The 15,204-nt window shown below is 50.6% G+C and overlaps 1 protein-coding gene across 1 annotated transcript; it reads left to right on the top strand.

Annotated features, from left to right (window-relative positions):
- The first annotated feature begins 1,102 nt into the window (after positions 1-1,102).
- On the top strand, positions 1,103-9,000 carry FN3KRP (fructosamine 3 kinase related protein). Its single transcript, XM_022589245.2, has 6 exons — positions 1,103-1,271; positions 5,184-5,335; positions 5,700-5,791; positions 6,750-6,832; positions 7,489-7,611; positions 7,840-9,000. Exons 1-6 carry the CDS (start codon positions 1,131-1,133, stop codon positions 8,176-8,178), a joined length of 930 nt encoding a protein of 309 aa, XP_022444953.1. The 5' UTR covers positions 1,103-1,130; the 3' UTR covers positions 8,179-9,000.
- The last annotated feature ends 6,204 nt before the right edge of the window (positions 9,001-15,204 follow it).

Here is a 15,204-nt window from a genome sequence, read left to right as displayed (position 1 = left end):
TTTTGGCCTTCCCACTCCATTTAAAACAGGTTTCCCTTTATTAGTTTTCACAGCCATTTCCTTAAAATAAATCTCTCTATATATACATACACCCTGTTGGTTCGATTTCTCTGGAGAATGCTGACTAACGGGGAGCCGTGGACAAAGAATGCTGCCTGCCATATTAGTAAACAAAAGACGTTGAGGCCATCAAGCCCTCAGCCACTGCAGCCATCCCCGACTGTGCACCCTGAGGAATTCAGAATGGAGAACACAGGACACTGGCCCTAGATAGTTAGGGTGCGTATCAAAGGAACGATTTCACTAAGCTCAGACTGTCGCATCTTCTTATAAACCGAAAAGTACTAAATTCATTTACTTGAGATGTCTGGGTTTTTTAAATTAGCAGTAATCTTTTGATGTTTGACTATCTGTTTTTTTTGTTTGTTTTTGAAAAAAACTCCTTTACATTCTTGCTCTTCCCTTTCCTCTTCTGAACAGTCCCTCAGAGACATCTGAGAGGCTATCTCACCAGCTTAAGTCCTCAGTAATGCCCCCAATAAAACATAACTCTCAGCTTTAAGGTTGGACATTTTTTTTCAGTATACAGAGCAAAGCAGACTTTATTCTACCCTCAAGTCACTAAAGTCTAGTTGGGGAGATTGATGCTAATTGGATAAACAAGTGCAAATAAACAAACAGAAAAGATAGCACCCCGGAGGGTGTTGCAGGAGCCTCCAGGTCGGAAAAGCCCCTGTGAGGGGTGATGCTCAAACCTGGAGCCGTGGACGAGGGGCCTGGAGCAGGGGGTGTGCCCCAGACCAGGACGGGCCACACAAGGTTAACGGCAGGTCACAGGTAAGGTCAGGGGAAAGGCCAGGGCGATCCCGTAGCGAGGAGAGCCACCAGGGTCTCGGGGTGGTTGGGAGTACAAGGCGGCCCCGCCCCCACCTCCCGTCGACCCTCCCCTCCCCCATCCCCGCGCGCTCCCGCGGCCAGGTCCCGCCCCTTCTTTTCCCTCCCCCAATCCCTCCCGCGCTCCCACGGCTAGGTCCCGCCCTCCCGCCCCTCACCCAATCCCCACGCGTCCCCACGGCGTCGCGGCGTCTGCGTGCGGTCTGAGGCGGGTACGCGGCCCGGGCGCGGGCGACATGGAGGAGCTGCTGAAACGGGAGTTGGGCTGCGGCTCCGTCAAGGCCACGGGTCACTCGGGGGGTGGGTGCATTAGCCAGGGCCGGAGCTACGACACGGACAGAGGACGAGTGTTTGTGAAAGTGAACCCCAAGGCGGAGGTCAGGGCTGCCGCGGGCGGGGGAAGTGGGCGGGGGACTGTGGTCCCGGGTCCGTGTCCGGGTTCGGCGTCGGGAGCCGGTCCGGGTCCGCGGGCGGGGCCGTCCGAGCCCGGGTCTGCGAGCCGCGGAGGCGCTCGGTGACCCGTCTTTTTGTCAGGCTGGCCTGGCGTTTTGGGGGGTCCGCGGTTCAGCCCTGCGGCCTCTCGAACCTCAGGGAGGTCGGCGCGGGTCCAGGCCCGTCCGGCGCGTGCCCCACCGCCGCGTGGATGCTGTGGGTGGCTTTCACGCGGCCCAGGTGGCCAATGCATTGAGAAAATTCATTGTTTGGCGAGTTTTGAACAAGGACAGGTAGTAGCAGTCCCTTGTCCTGGGGTTTATTTGAACTTGCAGAGATCAAAACCCTTTCTGAATACTGAAAGTAATGTAGCCTTCGTCCGCCGGGCGGCTGTAAACACTGGGCGGCTTTAAATACGAACATGTATATTTTGGGGTCTGGAGGCCGGACGTCCAAGATGGTGGTGAGGCTTCCTTCCCTGGTGTGGAGGCCACTTCTGACTGTGTCCTTACGTGGCAGAAGGGGGAGGAGAGCTCTCTGGGGTCTCTTATAGGGGCTCTAATCCCCTCATGAGGGTTCCACTCCTTTGGCCTGGTCACTTCCCAAGGCCCCGCCTCCTAACGCCGTCGCCTTGGGGGTTAGGTTTCAACCTCTGAATTTTCGGGGAACACAAACATTCAGCCCCTTGCGGCTGTCTCTCCATTCTGTTTGTATCTGAACGTTTTCTCAAGGGTTCCTGTCTAAAATAGGTGAGCCTCCCTGCTGAAGTTGACTTACCCCGGGGCGTTGATGTCACTTCTTTGTGCACTTTGGGTGGGTCATGCTTGTAGTGTTAGCTGGGAGGCCCTGGATGGCTCCAGTAGGCAAGGAGCAGGACTGGACAATGCCTTGTTTCAAATAGGGCTGAAGGTGCTGACCCCAGTACTAAGACCTACGTGTTACACACCCTCAGCACTTTTATCCTCTCTTTGGAAATCATATTGCAGAATCCCATCTTCAGTGGTGTGGCATGATCTCTTTCTGAAACGATGCTGTTCTCTCAAGACCAACCTTCAACTCTGTTCTACAGAGGTTGGCTGCGTGTCATCCTGTACATCCCTTTTATAGGAATTTGACAACTAATGGTTCTTGAAGTTGCTCTTTTACATTGGTTTCCCCCAGTCAGTACTAATGTAGTGGAGGTGTCCTTCCTTACTTTCCACCACAGGCCTTCTCTGGGTTCTTTTTCTCTTATGTGGCTCCATCCTTTTCACAGCTGTATTTCCACTTTCATTACTGTTTGTAATAATTCAGAACTTGGTGTAGATTACAGGGAAGCAAATACTTTCTGATGATTAAAATGGCATCTCTCAGTAGTGCTTTTTAAACATTGTTCTGCGACTGCTATTTCTTCTGGTTCTTGCTTTTTATTGTCATCAGAGTCCATTTTCTTTTTGCTAATCTTCACATAAGTTCCTTCTAATCCTTTGGTAGATAGTTTCAAACATGTCTCTTTCTAGTTTGCTTGGGAATATACTGTGTGAGTTATGCAGATGTACTGCCCATAGCGGAAACATTTGCTGATTGATTGGAAAAAAGGACTGTCTTTATGCTTTGCCCTTTAGGAGGTGAAAATGTCTTCTTCCAGACTTCTAAGAGAAGACTACATAGCTGCTCTTTTGTTTTCCTTCTCACTCTCTGCTGGAATGACCTGGTCTAAGTTTTTTCTCTTGATTATGCTTATCTGTCCTTTGCATGCCTGAATAGTTGGCTTTCTCTCATGCTCCTCCCTTAAGTTCTGGACCTTTTGTAGCCCTGCACCCTGGCTAATGCTTACTTTGCCCTTGTCGCATTCTGGAGGAGCGGTGTTCTTAGGGTTAGACACTTAGGACCACATAGTAGTGGACATTTCTGTGAGGGAGCCTTGCCTCTAGCTGTGTTCACAGATCCTTCTTCACCTCTCCCTACATTTTTCTTTTAATTAAAAAAATTTGGACCTCCCTGGTGGTCCATTATTTAAGACTCCACACTTCCAATGCAGGGGGCATGGGTTCAATCTCTGGGTAGGGAAGTTCCACATGCAGTGTGGCGTGGCCAAAAAAAAAAAAAAAAAAATTTATCCTTTCCGGGGCTTTGCTGGTGGTGCAGTGTTTGAGAGTCCGCCTGCCGATGCAGGGGACATGGGTTCGTGCCCCGGTCCGGGAAGATCCCACATGCCGCGGAGCGGCTGGGCCTGTGAGCCATGGCCGCTGAGCCTGCGTGTCCAGAGCCTGTGCTCCGCAATGGGAGAGGCCACAACAGTGAGAGGCCCGCGTTACGCAAAAAAAAAAAAAAAAAAAAAATGTATCCTTTGCTTTACGCTGCACAACCAGTGCTGTAGTACAAAGTATAGCCAGGGCCCAGCTGTGTTCCTTCGTCTTCAGAGAATGCTCTGAAAATTCTCCTTAAGACACAGTTCTTGTTTTCCTCCTCAGGAACTTTAGCTCTCCAAGTAGTATAATAATAATGTTTGTAAAGTGTTTAGAATGGCCTGTGTAACTGTTAGCTGCTAACTCAGTTAATTACAGCAGCAAGCCTATGAGATTGGTACTGTTATTAACCCCATTTTACAGATGAGGAAACCAAGGTCACAGAGTTAGTAACTATGAGAAGTAGAAGTAGAAGAATGTCCATGGCAACACTGCTCGTAGTGACACCAAACTGGAAGCAGTGTCCTTCATCAGTAGACTGGACAAACACGTTTTAGAACACTTGCACAGCAAGCTCTACACAGCAGAGAGAATAAACTCTGACTGTTGATGCACCAGCATAACAAATGCAGTGTGGAATAAAGAGGCCTGGCCATCTGCCTCTGTGGAGATGACAAAGCAGACAAACAAATGTGCGGGTGGGGTGGCAGTGGCTGGGAGGAGAGGAATGCCGGGTGGCCGTCACGTGGATGTGCTGACTTTGGGAGAATTAGAGGTGGATGCTTCTGAGCTGTGCAGTTTTCTTCATATACATCTGTAGAAATTTTACTTTAAAAAAAAAGATACTTTAAAGGGGAGGAATTACTTAGCCTGGTAAGTTAGGGAAGATTTCTCTGAGAAATCAAAACTGGTGTTAAGTTGAAATCTGAAGCATGACGGGGAAGGGGCTGACTTGGCAAAAGAAGGGAGAGGGGTGTTCCAAGCAGAGGTGACATGGCATGTGGAAGTCTCCAGGCTGGAGGAGGCCAGGGATCTCTGGGGAACTTAGAGAAGGCTGTAATCCAGGAGCGCAAGGAGTGTGTGTGCCCACCTGTCAGTGTGGAGGTGGAGCCCAGGTCGGGGCCCAGATGAGGGGGGGATGTGGGCAGGGCCAGGCCCTGTGGGGCTGTCATGAGGGAAGTGGGGTGACAGCTTGGGGTATGTTCCAGGGTGGGATTTGCCTTCCAAAAGCAGGAACAAGGACTTTTGGACTGGAAATGGGAAAGGTGGTGGAGATGAGGTGGTTTCCAGTGCCGGGTAGGAGATGCCATAGGACTTGGTGGTCCATTCGGGTGAGAAGTGATGCCAGCTTCCTGGCACACGGAGATGGGGGCCGCCTGTGCCTGAGGGCCCCCTGGGACAGGACTGTGGTTGAGGTACTGGTTACACAGTCCAGCTCTGCACCAGGCATACGTTCCTCTCTTTGGATAGACTGGGATCAATGACAGCATAAACATATACAAGACTAGAAAGTACAATCCCTCTAATTCCTGTGCAGCTTCAGAACGTGTAATCTGCTCTACTGAAAAGTGGAAAAGCTGTCTGTTCTATTGAGTCTGCAGTCAGCCTTGGTTGTGGTGCTGGAGAAAACATGTCTACACAGAGCCTTGCTCTTCCTACTTCTCCCCTCCCCGGTTGTTTCTCTGACAGGCCAAAAGGATGTTTGAAGGTGAGATGGCAAGTTTAACTGCCATCCTAAAGACAGGCACAGTGAAGGTGCCCAAACCCATCAAGGTCCTCGATGCCCCTGGAGGTGGCAGCATGCTGGTGATGGAGCATTTGGACATGCGGTATCTGAGCAGGTTCGTTTGCTTCACCTTCACCTCTGGGTGCCTTTGTTCTTTCTCTGAGTGGGAAGCTTGCATTTGGGGGTATAATTTTGCGGGATGTGATAGAAGGAACCCGTGACCCGGCATATCCTGGGTTCTGCAGAATGAGCAGCATGTACTCTGTGGGCCAAAAGCAAACAGGAGAGGAATTTCAGGGTGAGATGCTGACAAATGACCTAGCTGCAGACTCAGATGAGGCCCTCCATCTTCCGCTTGCTTCACCAGAACAGACTCTTACCCTTACTGTCTCACCTACTTTGTGTGGCCCGAGACCTTTCAAATGGAGGTGGGTTTCCATTTGTACCATGAGTTTAGTGGCTGTCTTTTGTTTTTACAGTCATGCTGCAAAGCTTGGAACCCAGCTGGCAGATCTACACCTAGACAACAAGAGGCTTGGAGAGACTCTCCAGAAGGAGGCTGGCACAGTGGGTATGGCTGTGGGCCCGAGGGACCCCCCCAGAGGAAGACATCTGGCCAGTATGGGTGTGTGGGTGGAGTTGTGCTGCCACTGTGTACAGTCAGACCTGTGTTGCTGCCACAGGAAAGGAGTGTAAACCCCAAGGCTGCATGTTTGGGATGCAGTGAACACAGTGAATACAATTAGTGTATTGTCTCGAAAATGCATTTGAAAGACAGGAAATATTCCCTGAACTCAAAATCCTATCATATTATGGTTCCTTTGACCTCTCACTCCCCAGAAGAAAGCCTGTCAAAGTTTCTCTGGCTTACCATACCGTGCCTTTTCTTCTAGGAACAATCACACGTGAGACTCAGGATGATAGCCCTCACGTCTGACCTTTTTAGGACTTACTGTGGTGGTAGCACTGAGGGTGTCTTCCAGGATTTTCATCCTTTGACGTTTGATAATCCATGTGTAGCCCATATGGTTACTCTGCTAGGCAGAGTAGCAGACACACCAGGAACAGACGACCAAGAACCTACTGTGTTAGACAGACAGAGGGCCTCGTCCCTTCCACTTACATGTAGTTCAGTTCTTCTGGATTTGCTCTGAGTTTAGGGAGCTGCAGAGGATGAGATCATTTACAAGTACAGCAGTTTATCTTTCATAAGTGGCAAATTCTAAACTGGCCACTGAAAGCTGTCCTTTCCTGATGGGTTATGGGGTGGATTTTCCCTCCTTTTTTGGAGACAGTGTAGTCACTCCTCTGAGCATCCTCTCCTGGGAAGGAGTGGGTATTCTGGATTGTTGACTCTGATGAGACAGGCTCTGTTCCTGAGTCCCGGAGCCCAGGGCCCTTGTTTGGATGAGGACACAAGGTGGAGAAAGGCACGCTGAGGTCAGGCCTCAGAGCTTCTCTGAGCTCCCAGAGCTGGCCCCGAGGGAGCGAGGGGACTGTCATCTCTCTCGTTTCATTTTGCTTGCAAGGGAAAGGAGGTGGGCAAGTGGAGCGGCCCTTTGTGGACCAGTTTGGCTTTGACGTGGTGACGTGCTGCGGGTACCTCCCCCAGGTGAGTGACACCACCATTTTGCCTGCATTTCCCAGTCAGACCAGCCGCTCAGAAACAGCTGCGGAAAGCACACCCTCTCTCTTTTTTGGTGAAATTTGGTAAAAGGTCTTTGCTCCTTTTTTTTCTTTGCTAATTTTAAGCAGTGTATATAAGGAGTATCCACCTCACATGCTAGGTAAGCTCAGAGGAGCAGAGAAGGACCAGCAAGTTAGGATGCTGGATTTCAAGGTGGGTGAAAATTAGAAAGTTAAACCGCGTTTTATTTTAACTAGGAAACTCTCTCAGGTAGCTTAATGAAAAGGGATTGTAACTTTGAGTTTTATGATTTTGTGGTTGGCTGCCCTGGGGATTTCATCCTGGGGAGCCATACTCGGGCTGAGTGGGTAAGACGGCGGCCTCGCCCTCCGAGGATAGGCAGGTAGCTGCTTGGGAGGGGAGGACTGAGTATCCCACGGGGCACAGTCCACACTGTTCAGATCTTGAGAAGTGTGGGAGGTTGTCCGGGAACCTGCCGGTCCCAGCATGTCCTCCAGACCCCCAGGCTGCCTGGTCAGCTCCACCCCTTTACACTGGTCCCTGCAGTGGCGTCTCTGGGGACCAGCCTGCTCCGCCTTTGCTCTGGCGCTTTCCTCTGAGCTCTGCTGTCAACCACACAGGTGAACGACTGGCACAGGGACTGGGTCACATTCTATGCCCGGCAGCGCATTCAGCCTCAGATGGACCTGCTGGAACAGGGGTCTGGGGACAGGGAGGCCCGTGAGCTCTGGGCTGCTCTGCAGGTGAGTGTCGCCCCTCCCAGGCTGTGCCCATCATGCCCTGCAGGCCTAATGGGAAGGCGCTGCAGCTGGTGCAGCCACCTGGGCCTGGGCCTGGATGGGAGGTGGGCATGTCTGTGCACCTCTGCACTGATCAGGCCCTGCTTGGGCACTGGGAGCCACACTCAGAAAAGCCTCTGTGTCCCTCCTGTGTGCATTGGTCACTTTGCTAAGGCTTCATTTCCCCCGCAGTTAAAGATCCCTGACCTGTTCCATGATCTGGACATCGTCCCAGCCCTGCTCCACGGAGACCTTTGGGGAGGAAACGTGGCGGAGGATTCCTCTGGGCCCATCATTTTTGACCCAGCTTCCTTCTATGGCCACTCGGAGTATGAGCTGGCGATAGCCGGCATGTTCGGGGGCTTCAGTGGCTCCTTTTACTCCGCCTACCACAGCAAAGTCCCCAAGGCTCCAGACTTCGAGAAGCGCCTTAAGCTGTATCAGCTCTTCCACTACTTGAACCACTGGAATCACTTTGGATCAGGGTACAGAGGGTCCTCCCTCAGCATCATGAGGAATCTCATCAAATGAGAGAGGGAGGGAGGCCTGAGTTCGGGTTACCAGATCCTAACCTGATCCTCGCCTGTGGCCAGCCTCTGGTTCCTCCTCAGCCTCTTCTTCAGGGATTCTTCCCATTTCTTCACACCCTGGAGTAGCTTCAAACCGACTTTCCAAGCCTTGTAAAGTACGTGACATCTCAGAATAAAGGTTTTATCACCCTAAAGTTAGACTTCATAGCTGGATAAAACTGCACTAGAAATTGGATATGAACCAAGGGACCAATGGAGGACGGGCTGCGTCCAACCTGCAGCTGCCCCGAAGGTAAAGAAGGGAGGTAGCCAGAGTGCCAGGTGCTGCCACCAAGGGCACCTTCCCACCGGCTCCCCGTCTCCTCTCCAGGAGAGGAGAGGGGAGGCCTGCTGTCCGGCGTAATGCTTCTTGGTGGGTCAGACTTGGGTCTAGACATGAAGGCGTCGTCTAGGAGCGCCTCCTGATGATCAGTCCTAAACCCAGCACATTCTCCTTCCTTTCTATGCCGCCCCTGGACCTGCCGCAGGCGGAGCAGGTCTGGACGCATTCTGGGAGTGACCAAACTGCTTGCCTCAGTGTCCCTGGTCGATTTAGGAGCCAGGGAACTGCTTCTGTTAGCAGCCCGTCAACTGCCGATTTCTAAAGCTTGTGAGTTGTCATTCATTTGCATCGTAGAAACCAGCACTAAACCAGTGGTTTCCCTTCTTCAGTCTTGCAGTGGTGAGAAATGTTCACGAATGGCATTGATGCTAACAAATCCCTTTATGTAAAGATTTGAATAAACTTTCAGTGGTTTCAGTGATGCCTGAGAGTGTTTATTTCCCTTGTTTAAATCATAATTCAATATTTATCGGAGCTGTTTGCCAGGAAGCCTTTGTAATATATTCTGAAAATAAATAGGCACAACTGTTGTTTCTTAAAAGAACACTTTTTTTCTTGGCTTTGATCAGTAAGAGAATAGCTCAGAGCTTCCAGATAAGGACAGATGCAGGTGTGGCCTGAGGACTTGTTGCTACACGCCACTCAGGTCCAGTTTAACTGCTGTTCTTCTCACCCTGTGAGATTTGGTTAACAGTAAAGGGAGGTTGAAGATAACTATCAAATTGCATTTCAGGGAAGAAGCCAGTTGGTGGCCCCTACTAGCTCTGGCTCAGGGCTTGGAGGATGCAGGTGTTAGAGAGGACAGTGTTTCATGAGGTGGGTCCGATAGGGTGCGTACACGTTTGCCTCTCATCTTTTTGTTTCTGTTTACAGGTCAGGGCCCCTCAGTGGAAATCAGAAGCAGAACTGATGCCTTCAGAGTTTGTTTTTTGTGGGGCGGGAGAGAGGACTGTGACTTTTTTTTATCACTTTAATGATTACCCTTTTTAAACTCTCAGTTATTGATGTTTCTTCATTGCAGTGGCGGCAGTGGCATAAAAAATAAATAAAATTTCTCCATGCGCAAAGTGTGTCTGATTGATGAAAGATGACACAGGAAGGATGTATTTCAGTTGGAGGAAATTTCTCACTGTGCTCGGGGGCTGAGGTTGCCCCAGCAGGACACCTGCCGTGAAACTTCCAAGCCCAGCCTGGGCCAGGAGGCATGTTGGGGAGAAACCTGTCCCCCACAAACCTCTCAGCAGGTATCCCTGGTCCCCCCTTCCCCTCCTGGGGCCCTGGCCCTGGGCTGAGGAATCCCACCAGGTGGATGGGGGGGGCTATGCCTGGGGGCTGTGCCAGGTGCAGGGAGCGGCTGCTTCTGCCCCATGGTGGCCCCCGCCATGTCAGCCCAGCATTACCAGGGACTAGAGCCAAGGCCAGAGCTTTCCTGGAGTGCCGCATCTTAGGTAGGCCGCCAGCGAGTGCAGTCAAGGCAGAGATATCGGGGAGTACCTCAGAGGTATGGCAGGCACTCAAGCAACAATTTTATGGTGTTTCCCCGCTTTTGTGATGGCGCAGTATCAGCTTTTTTTTTTTTTAGCTGTGCCGGGCAGCATGCAGGATCTTAGTTCCCTGACCAGGGATCAAACCCGTGCCCACTGCAGTGGAAGCGCAGAGTCTTAACCACTGGATGCCAGGGAAGTCCCCTCTGTCAGCTTTTTAAACTGCAGTTTGCTGCGATTGCTTATTCTAAAATATCTACTTTTATATATAATTTTGTATTCATAAGTATATATGTTCCTATATAAAGGGTTGCCAAAATTGTATAAACCTCAGGCCCAAAGGCCACTGGACCCCCAAGAGTTGCTGTTTGTGGAGTGTTCTGTTCCCTGAAGGCCCCTCTGTGCATCTGAGGATAAGCTGGCACAAATGGATTGGGGAATATTGTCCCCATGTCCTCTCACATTCCCCCTCCTTCAAATCTAACTTACTGCTTCCGAAACAGCAGGAAATCGTATAATTGGTGGCATCCAGAACAGACTGAGGCGAGGCCTGGAAGGCTGTCTTGGGAGTGAAGTGTGTATCTTCAGGGCTTGGGTTTTGAGATCACTCTCGGGCTCATTGTAGGTTTGTGGCTCAGACCACCAGCTGAGACGACAGAGGGAATTCTCGTGGAAGAGGGTCTGACCGAAGTGGGTGCCCCGACTGTAAAAAAAAAAGCTGGGGTTCTGACAGGGTTCCATCTTGCCGTGCAAAGTCCCACTCGGGTGGTTCAGCAGCCGTGGAGGCCACAGGCCACCACTGTGCTGTCTTGAGCTTCATGTCTGCAGGGCAGTGTCAGAAAGACACTTGTAAACTGTTGGGACTGTGTTATGGGCTGGATTCTGTTTGGGATTCAGAGGGAATCTGGGAAATTATAGCCAAAATCAGGGAGGAAAATGCACATTTTGGAAAGTTCAGTTTGCTTCAGAGAGCAGTGCGCCCGACCCGTGGAAGAAGGTGCCAGTTTGCTCCAAACAGACATGAATCTAGCAAACCTTTTACCCTGCATCACACAAGACTATGTGTCTATGACATCCTAGTGGAGGGGTCAGGAACCCATCCTGAATGGTCTTAGAAGCCTGGAGACCTTCCACCTCAGGTATAATGGAAACCATGCTGTACTAGGGGCTGTGGGACCAGTACAAGAGGCGAGTCTTAAGTGAGTTACGTGAGTTTTGAATCCATTCCTAAAGTGGGCCCAGCAGAAGACCTAAATAGACATTTTTCCAAAGAAGACACACAGATGGACAACATGAAAAGATGCTCACCATGGCTAATTATTAGAGAAATGCCAATCAAAACTACAGTGAAGTACGACCTCACGCCAGTCAGAATGGCCATCATTAAAAGTCTATAAATAAATTCTGGAGAGGGTGTGGGGAAAAAGGAACCCTCCTACACCATTGGTAGGAATGCAAATTGGTGCAGCCACTATGGAGAACAGTATGGAGTTTCCCTAAAAAAACTAAAAATAGCACTTCCCTTGTGGTCCAGTGGTTAAGAATCCACCTTCCAATGCAGGGGACACGGGTTCAATCCCTGGTTGGGGAACTAAGATCCCACATGCCACAGAGCAACTAAACCTGCGCACCACAGCTAGAGAGAAGCCCACAACAAAGAGCCTGCGTGCCGCAACGAAGACCCAGCACAGTCAAAATTTTAAAAAAAAGGAAAAAAACCCACTGATTTTCAACCAATTTAAAAGGAGCAATTTAAAAACAAACAAAAAAACTAAAAATAGAATTACCATATGATCTAGCAATCTCATTCCTATCATATATCTGGAAAAGGTGAAAACTCTAATTCTAAAAGATACATGCGGGGCTTCCCTGGTGGTGCAGTGGTTAAGAATCCGCCTGCCAAGTCAGGGGACATAGGTTTGTGCCCTGGTCCGGGAAGATCCCACATGCCACAGAGCAACTAAGCCCGTGAGCCACAACTACTGAGCCTGCACTCTGGAGCCCGCGAGCCACAACTACTGAGCCCATGTGCTACAACTACTGAAGCCTGCATGCCTAGAGCCCGTGCTCCACCACAAGAGAAGCCACTGCAATGAGAAGCCCGCACACCGCAATTAAGAGTAGCCCCAGCTCGATGCAACTAGAGAAAGCCTATGCACAGCAACGAAGACTCAACGCAGCCAAAAATAAATAAATAAAATAAATTTATATATATAAAAAAGATACATGCACCCCAGTGTTCATAGCAGCACCATTTACAATAGCCAAGACATGGAAGCAACCTAAACGTCCATCGACAGATGAATGGATAAAGAAGATGTGGTACATATATATACAATGAAATACTACTCTGCCATAAAAAATAATGAAATAATGCCCTTTGCAGCAACATGGATGGACCTAGAGATTATCATACTTAAGTAAATCAGACAGAGAAAGACAAATACCATATGATATCACTTACGTGTGGAATCTAAAATACGACATAAATGAACTTATTTATGACACAGAAACAGACACAAAAAACAAACATGGTTACCAAAGGGGAAAGCGGGTAGGGGAAGTATAAATTAGAAATTTGGGATTACAGATACAAACAACTATATATAAAACAAACAAGGACCTACTGTATAGCACAGGAAACTATATTCAATATCTTGTAATAAACCATAATGGAAAAGAATATGAAAAAATATATATAAATGTATAACTGAATCTCCTTGCTATACAGAAATTAACACAACATTGTAAATCAACTATACTTCAATAAAATAAATTTAAAAAAATAAAAAATAAAGTGGGCCCAGGTAACAACACCCATGGGCTTGTTGGAGATGAACTAGCTCCCTGGCGAGAGCCCTGCCAGTAAACACTGCTCAGCATGTCTACAGCCTGTCTCCCAGGGTGAGGGGTGGGGGGCAGCTTCCTCTGTCCTCCTCATCTTCTCCCAGTGAAATTGCTTCCAAAAGCTCCTTGTGTGAGAACTTGCCTCCCGGCTGGGGTTTCCTCTTGGGCAGAAGTGTGCGGATATCCTGGAACTTGTTCAGAAACAGCGATCAGAGATCAGAGTGGTGGGGGACTGTGGTGGGCATGGAACAGCCACCCCATCACAGCCGACTCTGAATTCCTAAGAGGTGGCAGAATACCCCTCCCTTTCCCAGAGTCTGTGTGAGGGGCATGAACGCAGTATGCTTATTGTGAAGGCCAGGATGGTGGGCTAGCCTTGACACCTGGACCACGTCCACCGGCCCTGCTGGCAGCCAGGCCTTAGGATCCCAACCCCTGCCCCAGCTGCCTGATTTCAGAATGGGCTGTTGTGATGGCCCTGGGGCTGTCCCACAGCTGCCTTCCTGGTGCCCCTTTTCTGAGCAGCATCACACCCTCCCCACCCTCCTGAGACTCTCCCCACACGGAGCAATGGGACACATTTGGCCATGGGCTGTGTTTCCCTTCTCGGTGCCACTGGACTCGGTATTCACCGTAAGGGTCTGAGTGAGCAGGAGAGTCGTTCCCCTGCTCAGTGACCCCAGTACCTTGGCTGGTTCTACCACCCCAATCCACACCCTCAGATACATTTCCTGAGAACTCCTGCAATAGCTACCTGAGTTTTAGCTACAGTTGGGGCTGAGAGGTGCCGTCTGCACCTTTGCAGCCATCATTCTGGTTCTTGGGGAACCAGGAGACTGGCCGTAGTGGGGAAGGGGCTGCTTGGCTGTGTCTGAGTCACATCTCTCAGTTAAGCTTCCTACCACAAACCAAAACTCAAATGCAGGCTTGGGAGGAGGGTGGGCTGGTTTGCGAAGTCAGAGTGCTCTCCTAGGCACATGTCTTCATGCTGAGGATTCTGCCCTTGGACCCAGGGCTGCCCAGATGGGAGCTGGGAGGCCTGGGGAGCAGTCCCAAGTGCCTGGGCTTGGGACGAGTAAGATGGTGTGCCCCTGCCTGGCTGCCACCCAGCATGTTCAGACCCTGCTTGGGCAAACTGTGGCCACAGCCCAGAATGGGGCTCAGTCAAGACCAGCGTCTCCTGCAAGAAAGGGCAGGAGGGGGCAGAAGGGTGGAGCTCATGGGCACCTGACCCTGGCAGCTTTGGGACTGGGTTTAGACCAAAGATTTAGAGTTCCGAGAGAACAGAGAAAACAGGATGGAAATCATAAGGAAAAAGCTGAAGAAGCTCAAGGCAACTTCCCGGGGTTGGAGGACCCAAGTTTCTATCCTGAAATGGCCCACCTGTCCTGCCCAGAGGAGACTCATCTTGGGCACTTCCCTGGGGAATTGTCACATACCGGCAACAAAGAGAGGATCCAAAAGCCTCCAGAGAGAGAATAGTTTCCACACAGAGAATAAGAATCCAACTGGTTTCCAGCTTCTCAACAGCACGGGAGCTGGAAGGTGAGGCCACAGAGCCATCTCAGTGATGCAAGAACAGCCCGGAATTCCATATCCAGCAGGACTGCCCATCGAGAATAAAGACGCCTGCAGAAGTGCGAGAGCTCGTCTTTACTGTCACGGATCCCTTTTGGGGATGCAATAGGAGCTTAGGCTTCGCCAGACTGAGAGGGAGAGCTGGGAGGAGGGAGACCTGCGGGGGTCAGACCCTACCTACAGATGCCAAGCAGTCTCCTGCCCACCTGCTCTCGGCTATGCATGTGTACATGCCTTTGTGCACATGGCACATGTGTGTGTTTTTTCTTAATATTTATTTATTTATTTGGCTGCACCGGGTCTTAGCTGCAGCATGCGGGATCTTCATTACGGCATGTGGGATCTTTAGTTGTGGCATGCGGGATCTAGTTCCCTGACCAGGTATGGAACCTGGGCCCCCTGCATTGGGAGAGCAGAGTCTTAACCACTGGACCACCAGGGAAGTCCTGGCACATCTGTGCCAGGAAGCTCCCTTCCTGGGACAGCCAGCCTCTGTAATCAGAAGTCCCACTCCGGGTGTGGTCAGCTGCCTGGTATCAGAACCCCAAGAGCAGGCTCTATCTCTGATGGGCACCAGGTCCCCTGACGAGCAAGCCCAGTGCCAGCAACCGGTGTCACCAGGCAGTGCCTGGGGCCTGGCAGGACGTGGTCAAGACCGCCAGCCTTCTGTGGACAGTGTGAGACCTAGCAAGGCCTGTGACCTGCATCCCAGGGACGGCAATCTCCCCTGGACTGT

This window comes from Delphinapterus leucas, chromosome 19 (genome assembly GCF_059928025.1).
Source record: "Delphinapterus leucas isolate spDelLeu-1000000601 "Yukka" chromosome 19, BTC_Dleu_Yukka2, whole genome shotgun sequence".
In the NCBI taxonomy this organism is placed as follows: Eukaryota; Metazoa; Chordata; class Mammalia; order Artiodactyla; family Monodontidae; genus Delphinapterus; species Delphinapterus leucas.
Note: the sequence above shows the minus strand (reverse complement) of the source record. Positions and strands in the feature narration are given on the sequence as shown.